Source organism: Geotrypetes seraphini, chromosome 3 (assembly GCF_902459505.1).
Source record: "Geotrypetes seraphini chromosome 3, aGeoSer1.1, whole genome shotgun sequence".
In the NCBI taxonomy this organism is placed as follows: Eukaryota; Metazoa; Chordata; class Amphibia; order Gymnophiona; family Dermophiidae; genus Geotrypetes; species Geotrypetes seraphini.
Window position 1 is genome coordinate 173,943,224 of NC_047086.1, and position 23,796 is coordinate 173,967,019.

The 23,796-nt window shown below is 47.7% G+C and overlaps 1 protein-coding gene across 8 annotated transcripts in view; it reads left to right on the plus strand.

Annotated features, from left to right (window-relative positions):
• The window catches only part of PDE7B (phosphodiesterase 7B), a 500,590-nt gene that overhangs the window by 432,302 nt on the left and 44,492 nt on the right, over positions 1–23,796 (plus strand). For all 8 annotated transcript variants that reach the window (XM_033938169.1, XM_033938172.1, XM_033938168.1 and 5 more), the window contains 2 exons: positions 10,373–10,504; positions 15,414–15,505. In XM_033938169.1, the coding sequence (XP_033794060.1) occupies positions 10,373–10,504; positions 15,414–15,505 (224 nt within the window). The remainder of the gene's footprint in view (positions 1–10,372; positions 10,505–15,413; positions 15,506–23,796) is intronic.

The window sequence follows — 23,796 nt, forward strand, 5'->3', positions numbered from 1 at the left end:
GTGAAAGTGCGGAGGGGAACCCGCCCCGTCCGCTCAGCCTGTCAAAAGGAAGGCGCGGGCTTAGAAGGGCCCTGCGCCGGGGCTTGGGTTTGTCCCCCTCTGCCTCGCTGAGACGGACGTCTCGGAGGCGGTCTCGAGAAAGCCGGGGTCGACTTCTGAGGGTATCGGCGCGGCGGAGGCCGAAAAGGTTTTTGCGGCGGGGGCCTAGGTTTGGGGCGGACCAGGGATGCTAGAGAGCGCTCCTGCTCCGACAAGCGCTTGGTCGCCGCATCCAATGACTCGTCAAATAACTCGGACCCCACACAAGGCAAGTCTGCAAGGCGTTCCTGCAGGTTTGGGTCCATGTCGAGGGTGCGAAGCCAGGCCAATCGGCGCATGGCCACTGCGAAGGCCGACACCCTCGAAACCAGCTCAAAGGCGTCGTACACTGCATGGAATAGGTACAACCGCAATTGAGACAGGTTGGACATAAACATATTGAATCCTGCTCTTTGGGAGTCCGGTAACGAGTTTCGATATTGAGGAAGGTCCTTCACCATACCACGCAAATAGGAGGAAAAGGTGAAGGCGTAATTTAGAACCCTGGTGGCCATCAGGGAATTTGAATAGAGGCGACGGCCAAACTTGTCCAGGGTCCGCCCCTCCCTGCCTGGTGGAACCGCCGCAGAAACCCGTGAGGGCTGTGATTTTTTAAGAGCAGACTCCACCAGAAGAGACTGGTGGGAGAGCTGCGCCTTATCAAACCCTTTCGGGGGAATCGTCCTATACTTCGATTCCATTTTTGACGGGACAGACGTGACTGTAAGAGGGTTTGACAAGTTCTTCAGCCAGGTCTGCAGAAGGACACTGTTGAGAGGGAGTCTAGGCACCTCTCTAGGAGGAGTGGGGAGGTCCTGTTCCTCTAAAAATTCTTTGGAATATTTAGAGCCTACCATAAGGTCAATCCCCAGGGCTTGGGCCATGTCCTGAACGAAGGATGAAAATGAGGACGGCCTAGCCTGGGGAGACGGGGTTCTCGACCGCCCCACCGAGGAGAGGGGGGAGGCCTCATGGGAATAATGAGGATCCCTAACCGATCCCGAATCCCAGGACCCCCTCTCCAGGGCCCTCGAGGGGGAAGGGGAAATTATCCTCCTCGCCGAACCCTTGGGTGAGGACCCCGGGGTTCGTGGAACACTCTCCCGTTTCCTCGGTGAGGTGGCCCGGGAAGACTTCCCACGAGGTGAGCGGAGGAGCCTCGGGTTGTCGAGGCGCAACTCCGACACCTGCAGCGCCTCGCCCCCGAACGACGAGGAACGGTCGCGTCGAGGCGAGCCTCGGGGCCGCTTAGACTTCCTCGATCGGCGCCCCGTCCGAGGTCGCGTCGAGGGCGAGGCGTGCCGGGAAGACCCGGAGGAAGAGGAGGAAAGACGGCGCACTCTGCGCAACTTTTCTTTGGGCCTTACACTCCGCTCAGGGGGTTCCCCCGAGGTCGAGGTCAGGGGCGGGGCCGAGACCGAGGTGAACTGGGCCACAGTACCCGAGACCGAGGTCGCCGAGGCCGGGGCTCCCGCGGTCGAGGGAGCCGAGGCCGGGGCCTCCGAGACCGAAAGCGCCCCGGCCGAGGTTGAGGCCGCCGGAACCGCAGCACGTTGCAACACTTCCAGGGCTCCCGACAGCTCCGATGAGATCAGAGCTCGGAGGAGATCCTGGAAGGCCGGAATCCCCACGAAGGTGGGGAGTTCCGAGTCCGGGGCACACTCCCTGGAGGGCGACCTCGGTCTCGAGTATTCCCTCGGGGTGTGCGGAGTCGAGGTCCGATGCGGGGCCGGGGTCGACCCACCCGCCTTGGCCTGACTCGAGGATGGCTTCTTTGCTGAAGGGGATGGAACAGAGGACTTACCCGAAGCTGGCTTCACTGACGACGCCTTCGAAGAGGAGGGCCGAGGCGAGGCCGAGGCCCCCGAGGACGCCGAGGCCGAGGTCAAGGCCGGGGCCGAAGCCGAGGCCGACGTCGAGGCCTTAGGCGGCGCGTCGACGGCGAACAATTCCGCCATTCTGGCCTTACGGCGACGGAGGGCCCTGTTTTGGAAGGTAGCACAGCGATCACACGACTCTGTCGGATGTTCGGGCCCAAGACAGACAATGCACCACCGGTGAGGGTCAGTGATGGAAAGCAACCTCTCACATCGGCTGCACTTTTTGAATCCCGTAACAGGACGGGACATCCACGAAGAAAAAGAAGAAGGCCGGGAACGTACCGACGTCCCCGGCCACGGCTTCCGGGAGCCCCCGGAGCCCAACGAAAAACAAATTACTTTTTTTTTTTTTTTTTGGAAAAAGAACCGAAAAGAAAAACAGCACCGCGAACTAATTCGATGGAGAAAACAAACTAAACGCGGCAGCTAGAAGGCAAAAACACTGGAGCTCAGATCCACAGGGCTTTCTTGCTCCGCGGAAAAAATTGAACTGAGGACCACGAGGTGGGATGCGCCCTCTAGTGGGCGAGAAGGCATGCACATGCGTGGTGCAGTGTGCAAACTTGAAACTTCAATCAAGTTTGCTTGAAAAGCTGTCCGCGCCGGGGCTCCGTAGATGACGTCACCCACATGTGAGAATATCATGCCTGCTTGTCCTGGGATAATCAACAAGCTTGACAATGAATAGCTCATTGGGAATGCTGTGTGCTGTGTCCTGTCATACTTGGACATTTCTTTTGTCACATTAAGGGAGCCCTCAGGGTTCTTCCATTGTTCAGAAATCAGGACGTTCATATCCGGATGCCACTGAAAGGCGATAGGCTAAGAGCAAATACTGCTTAGCAGAGAACATTGGGTAGTAGGCGCCTTCAGAAACTCAATAAGGAGGTCCAGGATTTGAACAGTCTGTAAACAGATGGGTCCTCGTCCAGGTCCACAGCAGCACTTACTCCCTGTTTCTATAGAAAGGGTGGTAGATGCGTGGAACAGTCTCCCGGAAGAGGTGGTGGAGACAAAGACTGTGTCTGAATTCAAAAAAGCGTGGGATAGGTATGTGGAATCTCTTAGAGAGAGGAAGAGATAATGGTTACCTCGGATGGGCAGACTGGATGGGCCATTTGGCGTTCATCTGCCATCATGTTTCTAGGTTTCACCAAGAACCACATCCTCCCAAACTGAGGTTTCACACTGGGAAAAAGGCAAAGCATCCAGATCATCGTCCTCAGTAACCCCATCCGACCAGCTGTTGGAGTCTGGGGGAGACGCAGGCCTTTGTAGCAGAAAAGACGCGGGACCACAGGAGGGCTATGCAGTTGGTTGTACTTCAGCTGACCCAGAAGGCGCACTGGCGATGCCGACATAGGCATGCCATAGCAAGTTTACAAAGTCAGATGTAAAGGGCATAGAGGACCGAGAACCCCCTTCAAGAGGAGGGTTAGAGTGCTTTCTTATATCTTTAGGGTCATCAGTGCCCTTACTAAGTGCTGATGCTGCAGTCCTAATCACATCTTCCTGTCTCTGGGCTAGCCAAGGAGGAGGATGTTGCAGAGGGGAGGGAGTCATAGTGGTCATGCCGTGGTAGTATCTAGTGCTTGAATTTAGGGCATTTGATTGCAGAATCCTGGAAGGATCTATGGTGCATGACCCCGGGCTGACACTTGCTGTAGTGAATAGATTGGGGAGGGGTACAAAATAGGAGTAAAAGGGCCAGGATTTATGGAGCGTTTCTAATTGACCTGGAAACTCAAAGGATAAGGTGGAATTGCTGTACCCCTCTTTACTCTGAAAAAACTAGCTTATTCCTTTAAGTAAGAAAAGGGTTTTATTTATTTATTGAGATTTATTAACCACCTTTATGAAGAGATTAACCCAAAGCAGTGTATCACAGGTAGAGCTTGACAAAACACGTGGAGGGGCATAATAAAAAAAAAAATGTCTAAGTCCCCTTTTGGCCTAAGGTCTTAAACGTTGAAAGTAGAAGCAGGGAAAATGTCCATTATCAAAAAAAAGTCCAAAAGGAGAGTTTTTTTTATAATGGCCTGCCTCTACGTTCAGCTGTATAAACGCCCAGACCACCACTACATCTACACTAACACCATATAATCAACCTAAAAAAAGCCTAACGCCCAAAACAAGAGCTTTTAGGCGAAGGAGGAGCCAGTCCTTCGCCTAAAAGCTGGATTCTGTCAAAAACAACACCGGTTATAGAATCCCCCCCCCCCCTACAACGATCCAGACAGGAGGGAGCCCAAGCCCTAATGGCCCGCGGCTCCCCGACTCCCTGACTACGTTCGGGGCAAAAGGGAGCCCAAGCCCTCTTGCCCGGCGGCACCCTGACTCCCTGACTACGTTCGGGGCAAGAGGTAGCCCAAGCCCTCCTGCCCCGCGGCACCCCCGAACTCACCGACAGCATCAGGCAGGAGGGAGCCCAAGCCCTCCTGCCCTTGACGCAAAGCCCCCCCCCGAACCCCCAATAACCCCCCCACTGACCCGTGACCCTCCTCCCCCGCCAACCCCCCCGCCCCCACTCCCCCTCCCCGTACCTTCAATAACGTTGGTCGGACGGACGTTTGCCAAGCCCGTCCCTCTGTCGGACAGGCCAGCCATCCGTTGAATGGCTGGCCTTAAGACCTGATTGGCCCAGGTAGCTCAAATCCCGCCCACAGGTGGGGCCTAAGACGCTTGGGCCAACCAGAATAGGCCCAGTAGGCTTAGGCCCCTCCTGTGGGCGGGATTTGAGCTGCCTGGGCCAATCAGGTCCTAAGGCCAGCCATTCAACAGATGGCTGGCCTGTCCGACGGACGGGCTTGGCACCCGTCTGTCCGACCAACGTTATTGAAGGTACAGGGAGGGTCGCGGGTCGGCGGGGGCTTGCGTCGAGGGCTTGGGCTCCCTCCTGCCCTATAGTGTCGGGGAGGTTGGGGGTGCCGCAGGGCAAGAGGGCTTTGACTCCCTCTTGCCCCAATCTTCATCGGGGGGTTTGGGGGTGCCGCTGGGCAGTAGGGCTTGGGCTCCCTCATGCCCCGATAGTGTCGGGGAGGTCGGGGGTGCCATTGGGCAAGAGGGCTTGGGCTCCCTCTTGCCCTGATCGTTGTCGGGGGGGGGGAAGGGTGGATCACGGCAGGGGAGATGAGCCATCTCTCCTGCTGTGATCATTGTGAGTTGATCGCAGCAGCCACCAACAGCTCAGCAGCCCCTTTTCGGCACTTATATCTGTTTTGACTTGGTCTAAATCAAAAAGTATAAGTGCCGACTAGGCAACCTACCTAAAGTTTTGGTTATATCTGCTGCACGCCCAGATCTAGGTCGACCCACCTCTCGCCCACTGCCCGCCCTTTCCCCTCCTCTAAAAACGCCTCTTTTCTCTCTGTGTGTTTATAGGCAGGGGAAAGGTCTAAGCTGGTTTTAGATACGTCTAAAACCAGCTTCGATTATGGGTACTTGGACGATCAGGCTTTTTGATCGTCCAAGTAGCCATTTAGGCCACTTTTTAGACTTTTTTTTTTATTTATTATGAGCCCCTTAGTTTTCTTAATAGAGATGATCAATTATAAGCATCAGTGAGGAGAACATGGAGTCTACCTTTTTCGGTTGTAGCTAAAGACAAGGTACAGTAGATATTTTTCTTGTCTCTAGAGGATTTACAATCTAAAGAGCCCTTTTACTAAATCTTGGTGTGTGCTAGGTGGCCCATAGGTGTAATATAGGACATGCAGCATTTGGCACATATTAATGGCCATTAGCGCACACTAAGCTTTACTGAAAGGTTGAGGGGGGGGGGGTGTAAGTGACTTGCCCAAGGTTACAAGGAGCTGCAGTGAGATTTCAAGTTGGTTTCTCTGATTCTCAGCCTCTTGGTCTAATAATTAGGCTACTCCTTTTCTTGGATGGATGGATGGATGCTAGTTAAAATGTCAACACAATAAAACATCATAGGGTGAAAGTGGAGATGGAACATACAGAGAGATAAGGTAGAGTAATAGGAGTTAGATAAGAGCATAAGAACATGAGAATTGCCGCTACTGGGTCAGACCAGTGGTCCATCGTGCCCAGCAGTACACTCACGGGGTGGCCCTTAGATCAAAGACCAGTGCCCTATTTGAGTATAGCCTTAACTGCGTACGTTCTGGTTCAGCAGGAACTTATCTAACCCTTTCTTGAATCCCTGGAGGGTGCTTTCCCCTATAACACCTCTGAAAGAGTGTTCAAGATTTCTACCACTCATTGGGTGAAGAAGAACTTCCTTACATTTGTATGGAATCTATCCCCTTTTAACTTTAGCGAGTGCCCTCTCATTCTCTTCACCTTGGAGAAGGTGAACAATCTCTCTTTCTCTACTAAGTCAATTCACTTCAATATCTTGAATGTTTCAATCATGTCCCCTCTCAGTCTCCTCTTTTCAAGGGAGAAGAGGCCCAGTTTCTCTAGCCTCTCATTGTACAGCAACTCCTCCAGCCCTTTTACCATTTTAGTTGCTCTTCTCTGGACCCTTTCGAGTAGTACTATCTCCTTTTTCATATACGACGACCAGTGTTGGGCGCAGTATTCCAGGTGGGGGCGCCCCATGGTCCTGTACAGCAGCATGATAACCTTCTCAGATCTGTTTGTGATCCCCTTCTTAATCATTCCTAGCATTCTGTTCGCCCTTTTCTCAGCTAGTGTAAGAGTGGATAAGTGAGTCCTGCTACAGTAAGTGCAGTCGGTGTTAGCCCTTCTGTGTGTGTGACCAGTAAGTTAATTTGGGAGAAGAGCCAAGCCTTCACTTGCTCCCTGAAGTAGAAATAGTCTTACGCTGAGCAAAGCTTTTCAAGGAGTACATTTGAGAGTGTGGAGGCTACTCCGAAGAAAGCTCGCTGGCAGGTGTCATATCACATGATATCCTTTAGAGAGGGTGTGGTTAGGGACAGTGATATATTAAGGGGGGTAGACCGACCTGGGCGCCGTCTTGGGGCGCTGGCAGCTCTCCACCCCCCTTTGTGCTTCTTTGGCTCTTCTCCGATGCAAGCAACATCTCCAACCTGCTGCTTGCACCAGCCTCGTTTCTCTCTCTGAAGTCACTTCCTGGTCATGGGACAAGAAAGTGACATCAGAGGGAGAGCCAAGGTCTGTGTGGGCAGCAGGTTGGAGATGCTCACTGCAGCAAAGAGTTATATCAGTCTTGTTTCAGCATTTTGAATCAACTGGAACCAGTGCAAACCTTAAACAGTCAGACCACTGTAGAGTGCAACACAGTACTCCAATCTTGATGCTATCATTGTGTGAACTACTATGGCAAGACTTCCCTTCTCAATGTATGAAGATAGAATAGCTGTCACAGATTTGTGTTTATTTCTTAAATTCTGCCTGCAAGCCCCAAAATTCTTGAAATAGTGTACAGGACCCCCTCCATATTTGCATGTTCGGATAGTCGCAAATGTTTCCTCTCGCCTCCCAGATACCTCCACACCTTACTTTTAAAGCCCTGATAGTCTACTGATAAAGCAGGGCAGGAGTGATCTTCCTACATTCCTGCTCTGTGCAGAGCCGCAATAAAAAATGGCTGCCACAAGTTCTCGCAGAAGTCTCGTGAAACCGCGGGAATTCACAGCAGCCAATTTTTATCATGGCTCTGCATGGAGCAGGAGTGTAGGAAGATTACTCCTGTCCCACTTCAGCGCTAAACTACTAGGGCTTTAAAGGTAAGTTATGGGGGGGGCTCTAAAGTTATTTGCAAATTTATGGTATTTGTGAGGGGACTATGCCCCTAACCCCTGTAAATAACACGGAGGGGGTCCTGTACATTCAAATATAAGAGGTATCCCCAGACTTACAATCTAAATTTGTACCGAAGGCAAGAGAGGGTTAAGTGACTTACCCAAGATCACTTGAAGCTTTAGTGGAATTTGAACCGGGCTCCCCTGATTCTTTACCTGTTATTTTTACTATTAGAGCTCAGGCTGCCAAATAAGAGGTTTTCACCTGATTTGGCAGCTTGACTACTAGTGGTAATATCGCAAGACTACTATTAAGGGTTAATCAGTGCCATTTAGAACCTGTTGCCAGAAGAGGCGGGAGTGACTGGGGATTGCTTCTGGCCCCCTACTAGACTTTAGGGAGGCCTCCAATATGTCCTAGAAGAGGGTTTGAATGTGGAGGTTATCCTTGAGGAGGTTGAGAATTTTGAGAGGAATGCTTCTGGATGATACTGTGGGGGAGGTGGAGTTGTGGAAGTGCAAAATGCCTGACTACTGTCTGGAAGAGGGTTCAGAATGGGAGAGGGAAACCTCTCATTGCTGTTGGGGAGGTAGCTAGAACTTACATGCATAGAGATTTCCACCAAAACCCGGCCCAAAGATCCTGAGACAGGCAGAAATCTGAATTCAACTGCAGTTAGCTCAAATGTATCTTAACTCCCAGATCAACACTTATGCATAAAATAGCATATCCCTTCTTAGTGAGGGTAGATTTCTGTTTATAAATCTGAAGCTGTTCACCCATCATCACAGTAGCTCTACTCCTAACCCATGCTATATTTACTGTATGTTTAAAGTACAGTTCAGGAGCTCTCAGTCATATAAACTTTAGAAGCAGTAGTATGCAGTCAGTATAGATGATGTCTGGATGCCTATACGTATATAATCTGTTCCAGCCATGCACCATTACCTATGATTTCATCAGCTACTACGAAATGCTGAGAGAAGATGCCAATTATGTCCTTGACCCTATCAAGGCTACAGCATTCCTCCAGTTCCCAGAGAGACAAGCCTGGTACGACACATAGATATATATATATATATATCCTAAGACATTCCACTAGTAGACATCGGCTACTGTGTGTACGAGGTTTAAACACACAGATTATTAGCACCAAAATTGTCATTGGTCTAAAGATTTTATATATATTTTAAAAAATTTTTTTCAAAATATCCATTTCTATGAATATACTCAGAGTTTCTTCAGTATTTAAATACTCATCTTTTTTAGTCACGTAGCTTAGGGGATCTTGGCCGACATAGACCTATGTTTCGCCTCATATAGGCTGTCTCAAGGCAGTCACAAGCCAGTCACAAAAGAAATGCAACAGTATTTTCTGTCAACTCTGCACAAAAAGAATCCAAGAGAAGGAGCAGAGCATGCCTGGTCTTCAAAACCCTCTTTGTTAATAGCAAATAAATTATTCAAGTGCTCCAAAACAGTCATATCAATATATGGTTAAAACATGGACTCATAAAATATATGCAAGTGGTCTAAAACAGTCATTGTACAGCTAGAACATGGACTCGACACGGACCGTGTTTCGGCTAAGGTGCCTGCATCAGGAGTCCCAAATGATAGCCACAAACCAACAATGAATAATGAAATCCAAATGTTGGTAAAACAAAGTGGTAAACACAAACCATTAATGAAATCCAAACGCTGGTAAAGCAGGATATCACTTTTGTATTGGGGAAAATTATACGTTTCTGAGCAGCTCCTTTAAATATTTCAGTAGTGGAAGCTTTGTTGAGGGAATTTATGTGGTAGCATAAATAAGCAAACACAACCAAAAATAGAAATCAAAGGGTCCAACCGTCTGCAGTAAAAGATAATCCAAAATAAACAAACCAGAAAACTGCAGGCCTTGTACACGATGCAAGCAGTCTTTATTTGTAACAAGTAAAACATAAATTAAAAACCTCTTTCTAGGCAAGGGACCCAACACGGTCCGTGTTTCGTACAATCTTCATCAGGGGTCCTATTGGATAAAAAGACAAAGGTATCAAGGGGGTAACCTTGGACAAATAACAGTAAAAGTGACACGCTGTGGGAACTAAACGCTGCGTCGTTAGTGTCACGCTGAGAAGACTGCCGACTCGGCAGTCTTCTCAGCGTGACACTAACGACGCAGCGTTTAGTTCCCACAGCGTGTCACTTTTACTGTTATTTGTCCAAGGTTACCCCCTTGATACCTTTGTCTTTTTATCCAATAGGACCCCTGATGAAGATTGTACGAAACACGGACCGTGTTGGGTCCCTTGCCTAGAAAGAGGTTTTTAATTTATGTTTTACTTGTTACAAATAAAGACTGCTTGCATCGTGTACAAGGCCTGCAGTTTTCTGGTTTGTTTGTTTAGCATAAATAAGCAGACTGAAAATCTACCTTTTTGATATAACCTTCAATCCATAATCTTACTCCCCACTGCCCACCAACCCAGTCAACAGATTAACGGTTCCCCTTAACTATATCCATGGCATCTGTTTGTCTGCCTTGTCTGTTTAGATTGTAAGCTCTTTCAAGCAGGAACTGTCTTCTTTGTGACTCTGTACAGTGATGTGTAAGCCTGCTAGCGCTATAGAAATAATAGTAGTGGTATACAGACTGAAATGTTCCCAACAAGGTAAAGCTGGCCAGTCTATAATGTTCATTTTCTTTTGCTTGTGTGGTACTCTCATAGCTTGCCAGTGTCCTCACGCCTATGGACATCATGCTTGGACTATTGGCTGCTGCAGCGCATGATGTGGACCATCCAGGGGTCAACCAGCCATTTCTAATCAAAACCAAACACCACCTAGCCAGCTTGTATCAGGTGAGAGAAGCATAGAACTAGCCGGTCGCTCAGTGTTATGGGCTGTTCCATAGAAACAGAGAAAAATAAAAGCAGGTAAAGACCATATAGCCCATGTATTTATTTATTTAGTTTTCTATACTGTTTTCCTAGGGTTTACATGAATTTATTCAGGTACTTGAGCATTTTTCAGTCTGTCCTTTCAGGCTCACAATCTTATCTAATGTACCTGGGGCAATGGGGGGAGATTAAGTGACTTGCCCAAAGTCACAAGGAGCAGTATGGGTTTGAACCCACAACCATAGGGTGCTGAAGCTGAGCTTTAACTACTGCTCCACACTCTCCCCTGTAGTCTGTCTCTCCATCCACTATCCCTTCCTCAGTAGCACTAATGTCTGAAATCTATAGCTTAAGCTACTCCCTAAGGAAGTCCCTGATTGGCTCAGGCACCTCAGGCCCCTCCCAAGAGAGGAGCCCAAGGCACCTGAACCAATCAGGGCCTTAGGCCTCTTCCCTTGCATCACATGATGCACCGGGGTGGGGCCTAAGGCCCGCAGATCGGGATTGAGGCCTCCGGAGCAGGAGGGACTGAGAACCCCTCCTGCTCCCAACTTTTTTACGGGGAGGGGGATGGGAACAGGGAGGGGGGTGTCTGCTTCTAGTGGCTGGAGGGAGTCAGCATCCCTCCTGCTGTTTCATTTTTTTGGGGGGTAGGGAGTCAGGAGTGTGGATCGCATGGAGGGGAGTGCCGATAGCAGGAGGGAGTCGGCATCCCTCCTGCCATTTGTTTGTGGTGGCAGCGGGCATTTTTTCTGGGTGGGGGGAGAGAGGGGACTTTTTTCCTTTTTTTTTTTTTAAATTGGCCAGATATTTTGCATGTGTAATACACGCAAAATATCTGGCCCATTAAAAAAAATTGAAAACAAACCCAGGCAGACCTGTTGGTAAGACAGTTACCAACAGGTCTATAGCAGTCGGCATGGGTGGATCGGATTGGATCGTTAAGTGGGCGGTGGGCCGTTTAGTGAATCAGGTCGGGAAACAGGAACGATCGCAAAACCAGCAAAACTGGTTTGCGATCGTCTTTACAGGTTTGGAAGGTTTAGTGAATCTAGGCCTAGGTCCTGTAGTAAAGTAACATGGTGTTAGTATATATTAATAACACTAGCTGTTTATTTATGACTTATTTAATTAAACCTGTGTCATTCCATGATGTACATGGAATCCATTCCAATTTTTATCAAGCAGAAGACTGAAAATGTTATGGGGCCGTATCTTCTATTTGCACACATTATTTTGTCTGCATTCCTAGTTTTTTTGTTCATCATGGACAACATAATGACATTGAAAAATGCCATTTTCCTTGCTTTTTATCTCGGAGATTAGGTCACAGCCCAACTGCAAATTTCATAGCGGCTATAATCTTGCACATTTTCAGGTATTCACAAACAAAATGGCATATGTAGAAATTTTGTCTGCCAGGCAATTGAATCTACATTTGCAAGATAGCTATAGCTATATAAAAACTAGAAAACTAAGGGACCTTTTTATTAAGGTGCAGTAAAGTTTTGCACTTACCATACATTAACCACTCTCATTCTTTGTTGGCGCACTGAGTATGTGTGTAATTTTAAGAGTACTGGCACTTATGTGCTTAAGTTCCAATAAGACACTAACACCTGGATTCTATAGATGGTGCCCAGATTTGAGCACTCAGATTTGTTCTTGCATCCGAAACGCACATGCAATTTAATTGAATGATGAGCTCAAGACATTGATAATGTTGTTAAATAGACATACGTGTTATGACAAGTGGGTTTACGTCCCCCAATCATGAGCTGTTGCAAAAAGAATCATACAATTTTTCTTCAGTTCCGCCTCCTTTCTCAGTGGGCTGTACTGCCTCTCTTCAATTTTTCCTTCTGCAAGCGAGCTGGAAGATGTCTCTCCGATCTTTTCTGAGAAATGTTTATTATTTTTATGTTTTTTATCTGACTTTGAGGCTTACAATGCTCAAGAGGTCCCCAGTGGTCCTGTGGCAGCTCTGCCTGAGAGAATACACAGACCCTCTGATGAGCTGTCTAGCCAGCCTGCACTAACAGTTAAGGAGCTCAAGGATCATTCTCCTGGAAGCAGGGCTCTTGAGCGCAAGCTGTGTGGTCCCTTGGTGGTCCAAGTGGGCTTTGATGGGTGCAGGCTTTGTTTTTCCTCCCCCTGCTGTGGCATGTGGGTCGGTGGGAATCTGAGGTCTCAGTCCTGCATTGGCCTGACTGACAGCCTGAAAATTGAAGAGCCCTGGACTGAGGATTTACTTGTTTGAGGCTTCGGTCTTCTCTACTATCAAGCTGCAGTGAAAGCTGAATCAGGCTTTAGTACCAGTACAGCACAGCATAGTGAATAAGGCCATTATAACCTATGGAAAAATCAGGGGGTCTCCAAATGACAGTTTTCCTGGTTTCTTGGGCTAGATATAGGGTCCCCCACCTCCAAAATCACCTTCCCTGAATTTTTTGTAACTTGCTGTAGCTTTCTTGGGCCATTTTTTGTGCCAAAATGCTGTCACAGTGGCCATCTTGGATTTCCCAATTTTGATTAAAAAGTCTCTATCTGCCTCAAAACACTTTGATTTTACTTAAAATCATTTATTATGGGCTCCTCAGACCTTTCTACCTCTGTATCAAGCCAGGTTTGTGCTGTTTGGTCGGTTGAGGAGCATCCATGTGCCATTTAATGCGGGGCGTGGGGGGGGGACCTTTGGCTTAACCCCCTCTCATACCTCTAGGGCTGGGGAATCACAGGGGGCTCATTTGTCCAGAAAGAAATCCTTCCCAGAGCCCTTGGAGAGTGATTTGGTGAAATGCATGGATGCTGGAGAGACCAAGAGATGACAGTGAGTCCCTGCTTTACCCCTGATCTTGTGAGTCTTATGTGGAAAGTTTATTTAAGTTGTTGGGGGTCCACCTTCACCCATGGAAGGCACACCTTTGGCTGTACAAGAGGGTCTGGCCTTCCTTAGCACACCTCCTCCAGAGAAAGTTTCTAATCTGGACCCAGATAACCACTCCAACTACTCGAACTGGTTTGAGCTTATCCATAGTTTTAAAATATTCAGTAATAGTGTGTAACTCTTCAAATACTTAGCAGAAATAACTAAAAAAATTGTATTCAATCAAATCTCAGATTTAATTGAAAAATCTCAAGCCCTTCATCCAAATCAGACAGGTTTCAGAACTCATCACTCAAAGCTCACTTTTAGGTCTCACAACTTCAATACTCTATTACCTTGATCATCACAAGTCTGTGGTCCTAATCTCGCTCAATTTAGCAGCATTTGATACCATTGACCACCAACTATTACTAAACAGGCTGGAATCAATAGGAATATCAGACCGGATCCTAAACTGATTTCACTCCTATTTTACAGAAAGGACATCAACTGTAAATTTTAACAATACTACTTCTAAACCTCTTACTACAAATTATGTTATACCTCAAGGATCAGTATTATCACCATTACTCTTTAATGTATTTCTAGCTCCTCTCATAACCCTATGCCAAAATATGCAGATGATATCCAACTCTTACACCAAATTGATTCAGAAAATCTTAACCAAATTCAAGAAATAAATGAGAAAATGGAAAAAAATCAACCTATGAATGAGGGAAAATGTGCTGGCACTAAACATTGCAAAATCCAAAACTATGTTGTTTACCTGGAAGGAAGGAATAGCCCTAGAAATGGTGCATAACATCAAAATTCTCGGTATCATACTAGATCCAAAATTATCATACTGTGATCAAATAAGTTCAGTGGTAAGAAGCTATTTTTATAAGCTCCGAATGATAAGATCAATCACAAAAGTTCTAGAACCAGCCGCATTAAACACCCTAGTCCACTCCCTGGTCATCTCTAGACTGGACTATTATAACTCACTATATAAAAACGTCACCCAGATCCAGCTAAGACGCTTGCAGTTAATCCAGAACGCATCTATAAAACTCATCACTAATTCCAAAAAAATTGATCATGTGATGCCCCTTCTACAGAATGCCCACTGGTTGCCAATATCCCATCGGATTACTTATAAAATAATCTTGCTTTGTTTTAAAATACGACAGTCAAACTTACCAGCATTCCTAGATAAACTCTTAATACCATATACACCATTGAGAACTTTACGATCTGCCGATCACAGTTTACTTGTAATTCCCTCCCTAAAAGTCATTAATACTCAAAGAAACAAAATATTCACAATTTATGCTCTGCAGCTATGGAATACTTTACCCTCTTATCTTAGAGAAGAACAAAAGCTCGATCGCTTTAAAAGCAGCTTAAAGTCTTTTTTATTTCACACTTAAGTATCAAATGTATGATACTTCTTTTTAAAGAAGTATACAACTCAGGAGACATCAGAGATTCCCCCTGTCAATCCTTTATGTGCTTCTCTAGACTCCTTTCTTTACTATAACTATTATAGTTCAAACCCTTTCCCTGTTGGATCATGTTGGTCCTTGTATGATTTGAAACGTATTCTTATTTTATAATAATGTACCCCATTTTAAAGCGTACATCGCTTAGAAGTATTATAAGCGATATAATCAAATTTTAAATAAACCTGAAAAACCTGATATACATATACATTTTGTGAACTTCACACTGAAGATTAATCAAAAGCATTCCAAACAAAGTTGAAAATGCAAGCCGAATCAATTGTTCCTTAAATATATGTAAAACTTATCTGTTGTCTGTCTTGATTTATTGTTTGACTCTTATGTAAATTCCCTCTATCCCCTTTATTTGCAGGGGGTTTGCATATGGTTTGAAGTGGTTCGCTCATTCGTAGAATAAACTTTTATTGTGGATTGCTTTTTTGAAATTTTGTGTGAGCCAGATCATGGATGTATAGCTGTTTTTCTTTCCCCTTTCTAGAATGTTTCAGTTTTAGAAAATCATCATTGGAGGTCCACAATTGGCATGCTTCGGGAATCAAGGCTTCTAGCTCATCTGCCAAAGGAAGTGACGTAAGTAATACTACTGAGAAAGATGAATTCTCTAACTCAAAGCTTTTAGAACTACTCAGACAGCAACAACAGCCAATGATATATAAATAGGATATCTGCTAGATTAACCACCCATTGGTCTCTGAGCAAACTTCCCCACCTCCAGTTAGCAGCACCCTGCTACCACTCACCCCCCCCCCCCCCAACATCTACTTCCCAGTCCAGAAATACAGCTTACATTGCTTCTCAGATATAATAAGCGGCATAGAGGTGTGGAGCTGCTATAGGTCCATACAGCTGTTGGCTCTTTTGGTCAGAATAGGAAATGATATCAGAAGAGCTATCCGTAGTGTACACTGATAGCAGCTCTGCACCTTTATGCCACTTTTTATCTCTGGAAAACAGCTGCACCAGCGGAAGGGGGCAGGAAGATGCTAGACAGAAGGGGGCTTTTTGCTCAGGGCTGATTTTACTTATGGGCCTGGGCAGCTGCCCCCTTTGCCCATTGGTAAAAGCAGTCCTGCTGACCTAAAGGTAGGATTACCAGACATCCGGATTTCCCCGGACGGCTTTTTCCAAAACCCGGCACTTTGCATGTGTGTGACATCATTGTGTCGCAAGCGCGGATGCCCTCCTGCCCGACCAGAGCAAACAGCGGAGACAGGTCTAGGGGCCTGGATTTTACAAATGTAAAATCTGGCAATCCTACCTAAAGGAGATAAGTGGCAGGTAACTTAACAACGAAAATAATAAGAGGTCTGTAATAGTGTGAGCAAGGGTTGGATGTGGGTTGGTACAAATACAGCCAGACACATTCATAGGAAGTGAAACAGAAACTTTTTATTACCTTAAAATTCTGGGTCCTGTTACTTCAAGAAAACAATCTCTTTATTCCATAAGCAAAAGTCCTAAGATACTCCTATGACTGCCATGCCCCAAACACAGACTTGCAAAAGTCTTTCTCCGGTAACCAGGTCTGGCCCCAACACAGAAACATGTCGGCAGATAGAGGCCGCCCAGTCTGCCCATCCACACCATCTGCTATCTCGTCTTCTCCCTAAGAGATCCCAAATGCCTGTTTCATGCTCTCTTGAATTCAAATATAGTCTTCATCTCCATCGGGAGACTATTCCACGCCTCTACCACCCTTTCTCTGAATAAGTATTTTCTTACATTACTCCTGAGCCTATCACTTCTTAACTTCATCCTAAGCCCTCTCCTCACGTCTTAACTTCCATCCTATGCCCTCTCCTTTCCTTCATTTGAAAGAGACTCACCTCCTGTACATTAATGCCATGGAGATATAAACATCTCTATCATATCCTCTCTCTCCTGCCTTTCCTCCAGAGTTTATATATTAAGGTCTCTAAGACTGTCCCCATATGATTTATGGTAAAAACTGTCACATAATAATTACCCACAGACAATGATCAAATAAAAAATATGATTCATAAATATGGTATACTAATTCACACTTAAGTTTTTTGTACTCATAAATCAGTGTTACAAGGCTCCCTTCAAAATTTGTAATCACAGCACAAAAATGGTGTTTAAAAATAAATGTCTGAAAATTAATATATAAAGTTCACTTATCTTAAACAGAAAGTAAACCCGACCTTGACACAGGCTGTGTTTCGCAGGGCTGCTTCAGGAAACCGAGATAAGCGTGTGAATCAAAACGCCATAAAATTGTGCCATGTCACACAGTTTTGCCCGTAAAACATCGCTGTTAGTCACTTAACAAATTCTTATTTAAAAAAGATTTTTAAATAATAGAAATGATTCAGTGGAAGCTTTGGATAGTACCTTAACTCTCAATGTGCATTACTCAGAAGTCTTCCAAAAAGACACCCCGTGAAATTGCACCATTAAAACAAGGCTGTGATCCCCGTTCCCGTGCAGACCTCTACCCCAAACACAGACTTGCAAAAGTCTTTCTCAGTCAGTCAGGTCTGGCCCCAGCAGATAGAAACATAGAAACTTGACGGCAGATAGAGGCCACCCAGTCTTCCCATCCACACCAGCTGCTATCTCCTCCTCTCCCTAAGAGATCCCACATGCCTGTTCCATGCTATCTTGAATTCAGATACAGTCTTCATCTCCACCACCTCCATCGGGAGACTATTCCACTGTCCCTTTCAACAAGTGAGGTTTCCCATCTGTGTGTCCTTTTTCTAGAGTGTTTGGTTTTTCATTATTCCAGTGGCTAACATATTCAAACAACGTCTGAATAATCCGAGTATTTTGTGCAATTAGGTTTCAGAGTCTCTACATTTTTTTACGTTTGTGAACAGCTGGCATGGCATGGCATGCGTGGACTTCCTCCCTGCCTGACACAATTTGAGGAGGCTTTTCAAAACTTGGACAAAGTGCCAGGTTTTGAAAAGCCGTTCGGATCCCCGGACGTGTCCTCAAAAGGAGGACATGTCTGGAGAAATCCGGACATCTGGTAATCCTACTCTTAACCCAGCTCTGGCCCTGCCTCTTATACTTCCTGACTCCAGCCCTCCTGTGTCACTTTCCCTAGAGATGATCTACGTAAGTTAAGGTGGATTTAGCAATGTGAGGGAGTATCCAAAGGGTGAGTGGTAACATTCTATATACTCCCTCATAGGGCCCAACATTCACAGGATTTATGCTCCTAACCATGAGAGGTATGCTTCTAAATTGGTCTCTTCAAAAATTTACTAGGATTGAGTGCATAAATTTATACTCAGAATTTCATTGAACTCTTAAATTTATGAGCATAAAAAGTGGGTACACTAAATAAATCCACAATGGAAACAAGTCATTCATGATTGTACAGTGCAGGCATCGGAGAGCATAGTCGAATAAGCCAAAGTGAGTTTTGGCTTTTAAGATAATGTATCATACAAGTCTGTTGTTTCGGGTTATCATAAAAAGTGGGTGGCAACAGAGGTGGATTTAGGGTGGGGGGAAAAACTTTGGCGTTTAGCAGTGAGTTTCAGCAATAGCTTCATAAAATAGGTTCATAAATCCAGGCAAATGAATGATAAGCCTAACTTTATAAGCATGACCCCCACACACACACACACACACACTCCCCCAGTGGTCGCTGACTCCCCCCCCCCCCCCCCCCCCACCAAAGATGTAAATGAAACAGTACATACTTGCTTATATGATAGCTTCAAATATTATGGCCAGTCCTAGTAGAGCAGCAAGCAGGCTCCTGGAGTAGCCTAGTGGGCGGTGTACGTAGTGAACCATGGGAACTCAGGTCCATACCCCACTCTTACTGCAAACTTAAGGTATAATATGTGAGCCTTCCAAAACCCACTCAGATCTCACTGTACCTACAGTACATATAGGTGACACCTGCAGCCATAAGGGCTATTGGTGTGGTGTACAATTGGGTCCAATAGGTTTGGGGTATGTTTTTGGAGGGTTCACCATACACTATAAGTAGGGTTGCCAGATTTTCCTTTTGGAAAATCCAGACCCCCCTAGCCCCGCCCATAGGCCCACCTAGTTCCGCCCATTCCCACCCCCAAGCTCGCCCTAGCCCCGACCCTCACTGCCTGCTCTTGTCGGGCAGGGGGGAAGTCCGTGCATGCACGGACGCTACTTAATGACATCATCACGTGACGGCCGTGCATGCGCAGATTCCTCCCTGCCCAACAGCTTTTCAAAACTCGGACAAAGTGCCGGGTTTTGAAAAGCCGTCTGGGGAAATCCGGACGTCTGGTAACCCTAACTATAAGGAGATTATGGAGAGATATGTACCTGGGTCTTTTTATGTGAAGTTCACTGCCGTGCCCCCTAGGGTGCCCCACTGCTCTGCTGAGATGTCTGCATGACCAGTCTACTAAAAATGCTAGCCCTTCCTACTATACATCCCAATGACTTGTTTTGTGCATTTTTTTGGACAATGGTTCAAGCACATCTGAAAAATGACCATTTTCAAAACAAAAAGATAAGATGTCTTTCTGTTTCGAAAATGGTTATGTTTGCTATTGGGTTCTTGTGCATCTTCCGCAAAACATCCTAACTTGAATTTGACATCATATTTACAATGCCCCGCTTTATCTTTTCTCCTTTGTCGGACTTATGAAACTACATTGCTGCACTTTCTACTCCTGACTGTTGATATAAGAACATAAGAACAGCCTTACTGGATCAGACAAATGGTCCATCAAGCCCAGTAGCCCATTCTCACAGTGGCCAACCCAGGTCCCTAGTACCTGGCCAAAACCCAAGGAGTAGCAACATTCCATGCTACCGATCCAGGGCAAGCAGTGGCTTCCCCCATGACTTTCTCAATAACAGACTTTGGACTTTTCCTCCAGGAAATTGTCCACACCTTTCTTAAAACCAACTACGCTATCCGCTCTTACCACAACCTCTGGCAATGCGTTCCAAAGCTTAACTATTCTCCGAGTGAAAAAATATTTCCTCCTATTGGTTTTAAAAGTACAGTGATACCTTGGAATCTGAACTTAATCCGTTCCAGAACCACGTTCGAGTTCCAAAACATTAGAGTTCCAAGACAATTTTTCCCATTGAAAATAATAGAAACTGAATTACCGTATTTTCACGCATATAACGCGCGTGTTATACACAATTTTACAAACCGAGTATAACCATGCGCGTTATATATATGTGAGCACGTTATACAAATTTTTTTTTTCAGTGCGATCCGGCATCCCTCCTGCGAACCGGCATCCTCCCCCCCCCCGCTCGCGTCACCCCTCTTCCCCCGCGATCCTACATACCCCCAGCACCGCAAAGACATCGGTTGCTTACCCAATTGGGCACCGGCACCAGCACCAATGCACAGGACGTGCCAGTGCCAGTGCCCGAAGATCCTCCCTCGTTGGGCTGGGCTGGGCTGGGCGGTGCGAGGGAGATCCTCGCTCTTCCCTGTGCCGGGCTGGACTGGGCTTTGAGCATTTGCGCATGCTCAAAGCCTTCTGGTCTCGCTATCTCCACGTTTCAAATGTCCCTCCCCTTCTTCCTGTTTTCACTTTCAGTTCTTTCAATCAATGCCCCCTGCAGCAGATTCCCCACTTGGGCAGATTCCCCACTTGGGCAGATTCCCCACTTTGCAAATCATGCCCAAAGCTCAATGCCACTTTCCCTCAGTCCTGTAGGAAACCCTGAGGAATTAAGAACGTGTTAAAAATTCACCTGCCTGAGGCACACAAAGAAGCAAGGACATTCTGCATCTGGGAGGGGGAGGGCAGAAGGGAAAGTAAACTAAACCTTAAAGGCGAGAGAAGGCTGGGAAAGACCAGGTCATCCTATCCTATCCTGGTCTCGGCGAGGTATGGGATGTCACCTTTCGATCGGACTCTCCTGATGGGCCAGAAGTCTGTCTCCTCCTCTGAAGATGTCGCCATTAATGGGTAAGCACTGTAGAGGGTCGCCCGGCGAGCTGAGGAAGAAGGCACAACCAAGGAAAAGAAAAGAAAGGAGATGGAAAGAGGACATAAGAACTAGAGAATGACACGGTGACGGTTTACCCGCGGCCACCGCATTTAAGCCGCGGGTCACCGCCGAAAACGGGGAAGAAAACTAGCAGTCGCTGCGGTGACGGGGACAAGGCCATTCACCGACCGCGGAAACGGTGAACAGGTTTGTCCCCGCGGGCCAATGTACCCCCTTCTAGGAACCGCTATTTACCGCCCGACGCCCGATTCACCCCCCCAGCAGGACCGCTCGCACCCCCACCCCGAACGACCGCTCGCACGCGCTCCCACCCGCACCCGCGATCGGAGCAAGAGGGAGCCCAAGCCCTCTTGCCCGGCCGACTCCCCGACGTCCGATACATCCCCCCCCCCCCGGCAGGACCATTCGCACCCCCACCCCGAAGGACCGCCGACTTCCCGACAATATCGGGCCAGAAGGGAGCCCAAACCCTCCTGGCCACGGCGACCCCCTAACCCCACCCCGCACTACATTACGGGCAGGAGGGATCCCAGGCCCTCCTGCCCTCGACGCAAACCCCCCTCCCCCCCAACGACCGCCCCCCCCAAGAACCTCCGACCGCCCCCCCAGCCGACCCGCGACCCCCCTGGCGACCCCCACGACCCCCCCACCCCCCTTCCCCGTACCTTTGGTAGTTGGCCGGACAGACGGGAGCCAAACCCGCCTGTCCGGCAGGCAGCCAACGAAGGAATGAGGCCGGATTGGCCCATCCATCCTAAAGCTCCGCCTACTGGTGGGGCCTAAGGCGCGTGGGCCAATCAGAATAGGCCCTGGAGCCTTAGGTCCCACCTGGGGGCGCGGCCTGAGGCACATGGGCCCAACCCGACCATGTGCCTTAGGCCGCGCCCCCAGGTGGGACCTAAGGCTCCAGGGCCTATTCTGATTGGCCCACGCGCCTTAGGCCCCACCAGTAGGCGGAGCTTTAGGATGGATGGGCCAATCCGGCCTCATTCCTTCGTTGGCTGCCTGCCGGACAGGCGGTTTTGGCTCCCGTCTGTCCGGCCAACTACCAAAGGTACGGGGAAGGGGGGTGGGGGGGTCGCCAGGGGGGTCGCGGGTCGGCTGGGGGGGGCGGTCGTTGGGGGGAGGGGGGTTTGCGTCGAGGGCAGGAGGGCTGCAGTGCAGAACATAAGCCTTTCATTAAGACAATCCTGGTTCGCTTTTCCAAGTTAAAACAATTAGAAAAATATTTCTGGAGTGCTGTAATAAATTAAAATTAATAGTGCTCAGAACCCCCAAGGTAACTTCAGGCATCATTTTGAAGCTGGGGGGGGCGGTCGTTGGGGGGAGGGGGGTTTGCGTCGAGGGCAGGAGGGCTGCAGTGCAGAACATAAGCCTTTCATTAAGACAATCCTGGTTCGCTTTTCCAAGTTAAAACAATTAGAAAAATATTTCTGGAGTGCTGTAATAAATTAAAATTAATAGTGCTCAGAACCCCCAAGGTAACTTCAGGCATCATTTTGAAGCTGGGGGGGGGGCGATCGTTGGGGGGAGGGGGGTTTGCGTCGAGGGCAGGAGGGCCTGGGATCCCTCCTGCCCGTAATGTAGTGCGGGGTGGGGTTAGGGGGTCGCCGTGGCCAGGAGGATTTGGGCTCCCTCCTGGCCCGATATTGTTGGGGAGTCGGCGGTCCTTCGGGGGGAGGGATGTATCGGACGTCGGGGGGGGGGCATCAGGCTTTCAGGATGGGGACAGACCTTCAAGGGGGGACAGTGCAGGGAAGTCAGGGAATTTATATTAATTAATTTTTTCTCTGCGTGTTTTGTTTTTGTATAGTTATTAACTAATATTTAACTAAGTTTTAAAGTTTTAAAGAATGTTTCCTTTATACGTAAATAAAGAAAAGTGAATGGGATTGCAGTGGCGGTGACGGGGCGGTGAATGGGGTGGCAGTGGCGGTGACGGGGCGGTGAAGAGGATGGTGAGACGGGGACGGGGCGGTGACGGGGATGGTGAGACGGGGACGGGGCGGTGACGGAGATGGTGAGACGGGGACGGGGCGGTGACGGGGACCAATTTTTTCACCGTGTCATTCTCTAATAAGAACATAAGAAGTGCCTCTGCTGGGTCAGACCAGAGGTCCATCGTGCCCAGCAGTCCGCTCACGCAGTGGCCCAACAGGTCCAGGACCTGTGTAGTAGTCCTCTATCTATACCCTTCTATCCCCTTAGCCTTCAGAAAATTGTCCAATCCCTTCTTGAACCCTAATACCGTACTCTGTCCTATCACGCCCTCTGGAAGCACATTCCAGGTGTCCACCACCCGTTGGGTGAAGAAAAACTTCCTAGCATTGGTTTTGAATCTGTCCCCTTTCAACTTTTCCGAATGCCTTCTCGTTCTTGTAGTTTTCGAGAGTTTGAAGAATCTGTCCCTCTCCACTTTCTCTATGCCCTTCATGATCTTATAGGTCTCAATCAAGTCCCCTCTTCTCCAGGGAAAAGAGCCCCAGTTTTTCCAGTCTCTCGGTGTATGAAAGGTGTTCCATACCCTTTATCAAACGTGTCGCTCTCCTCTGAACCTTCTCGAGTATCGCCATATCCTTCTTAAGGTACGGCTACCAATATTGGACACAGTACTCCAGATGCGGACGCACCATCGCCCGATACAATGGCAGGATAACTTATTTCGTTCTGGTTATAATACCCTTCTTGATTATACCTAGCATTCTATTCGTTCTCTTGGTGGCCGCTGCGCACTGTGCCGACGGCTTCATTGTCTTGTCCACTATTACCCCCAAGTCCCTTTCTTGGGTACTGTCACTCAATAGTATCCCTTCCATCGTATAGCTGTACCTCGGGTTTTTACTTCGTACATGCAAAACTTTACATTTCTCTACATTGAACTTCATCTACCATTTCTTCGCCCA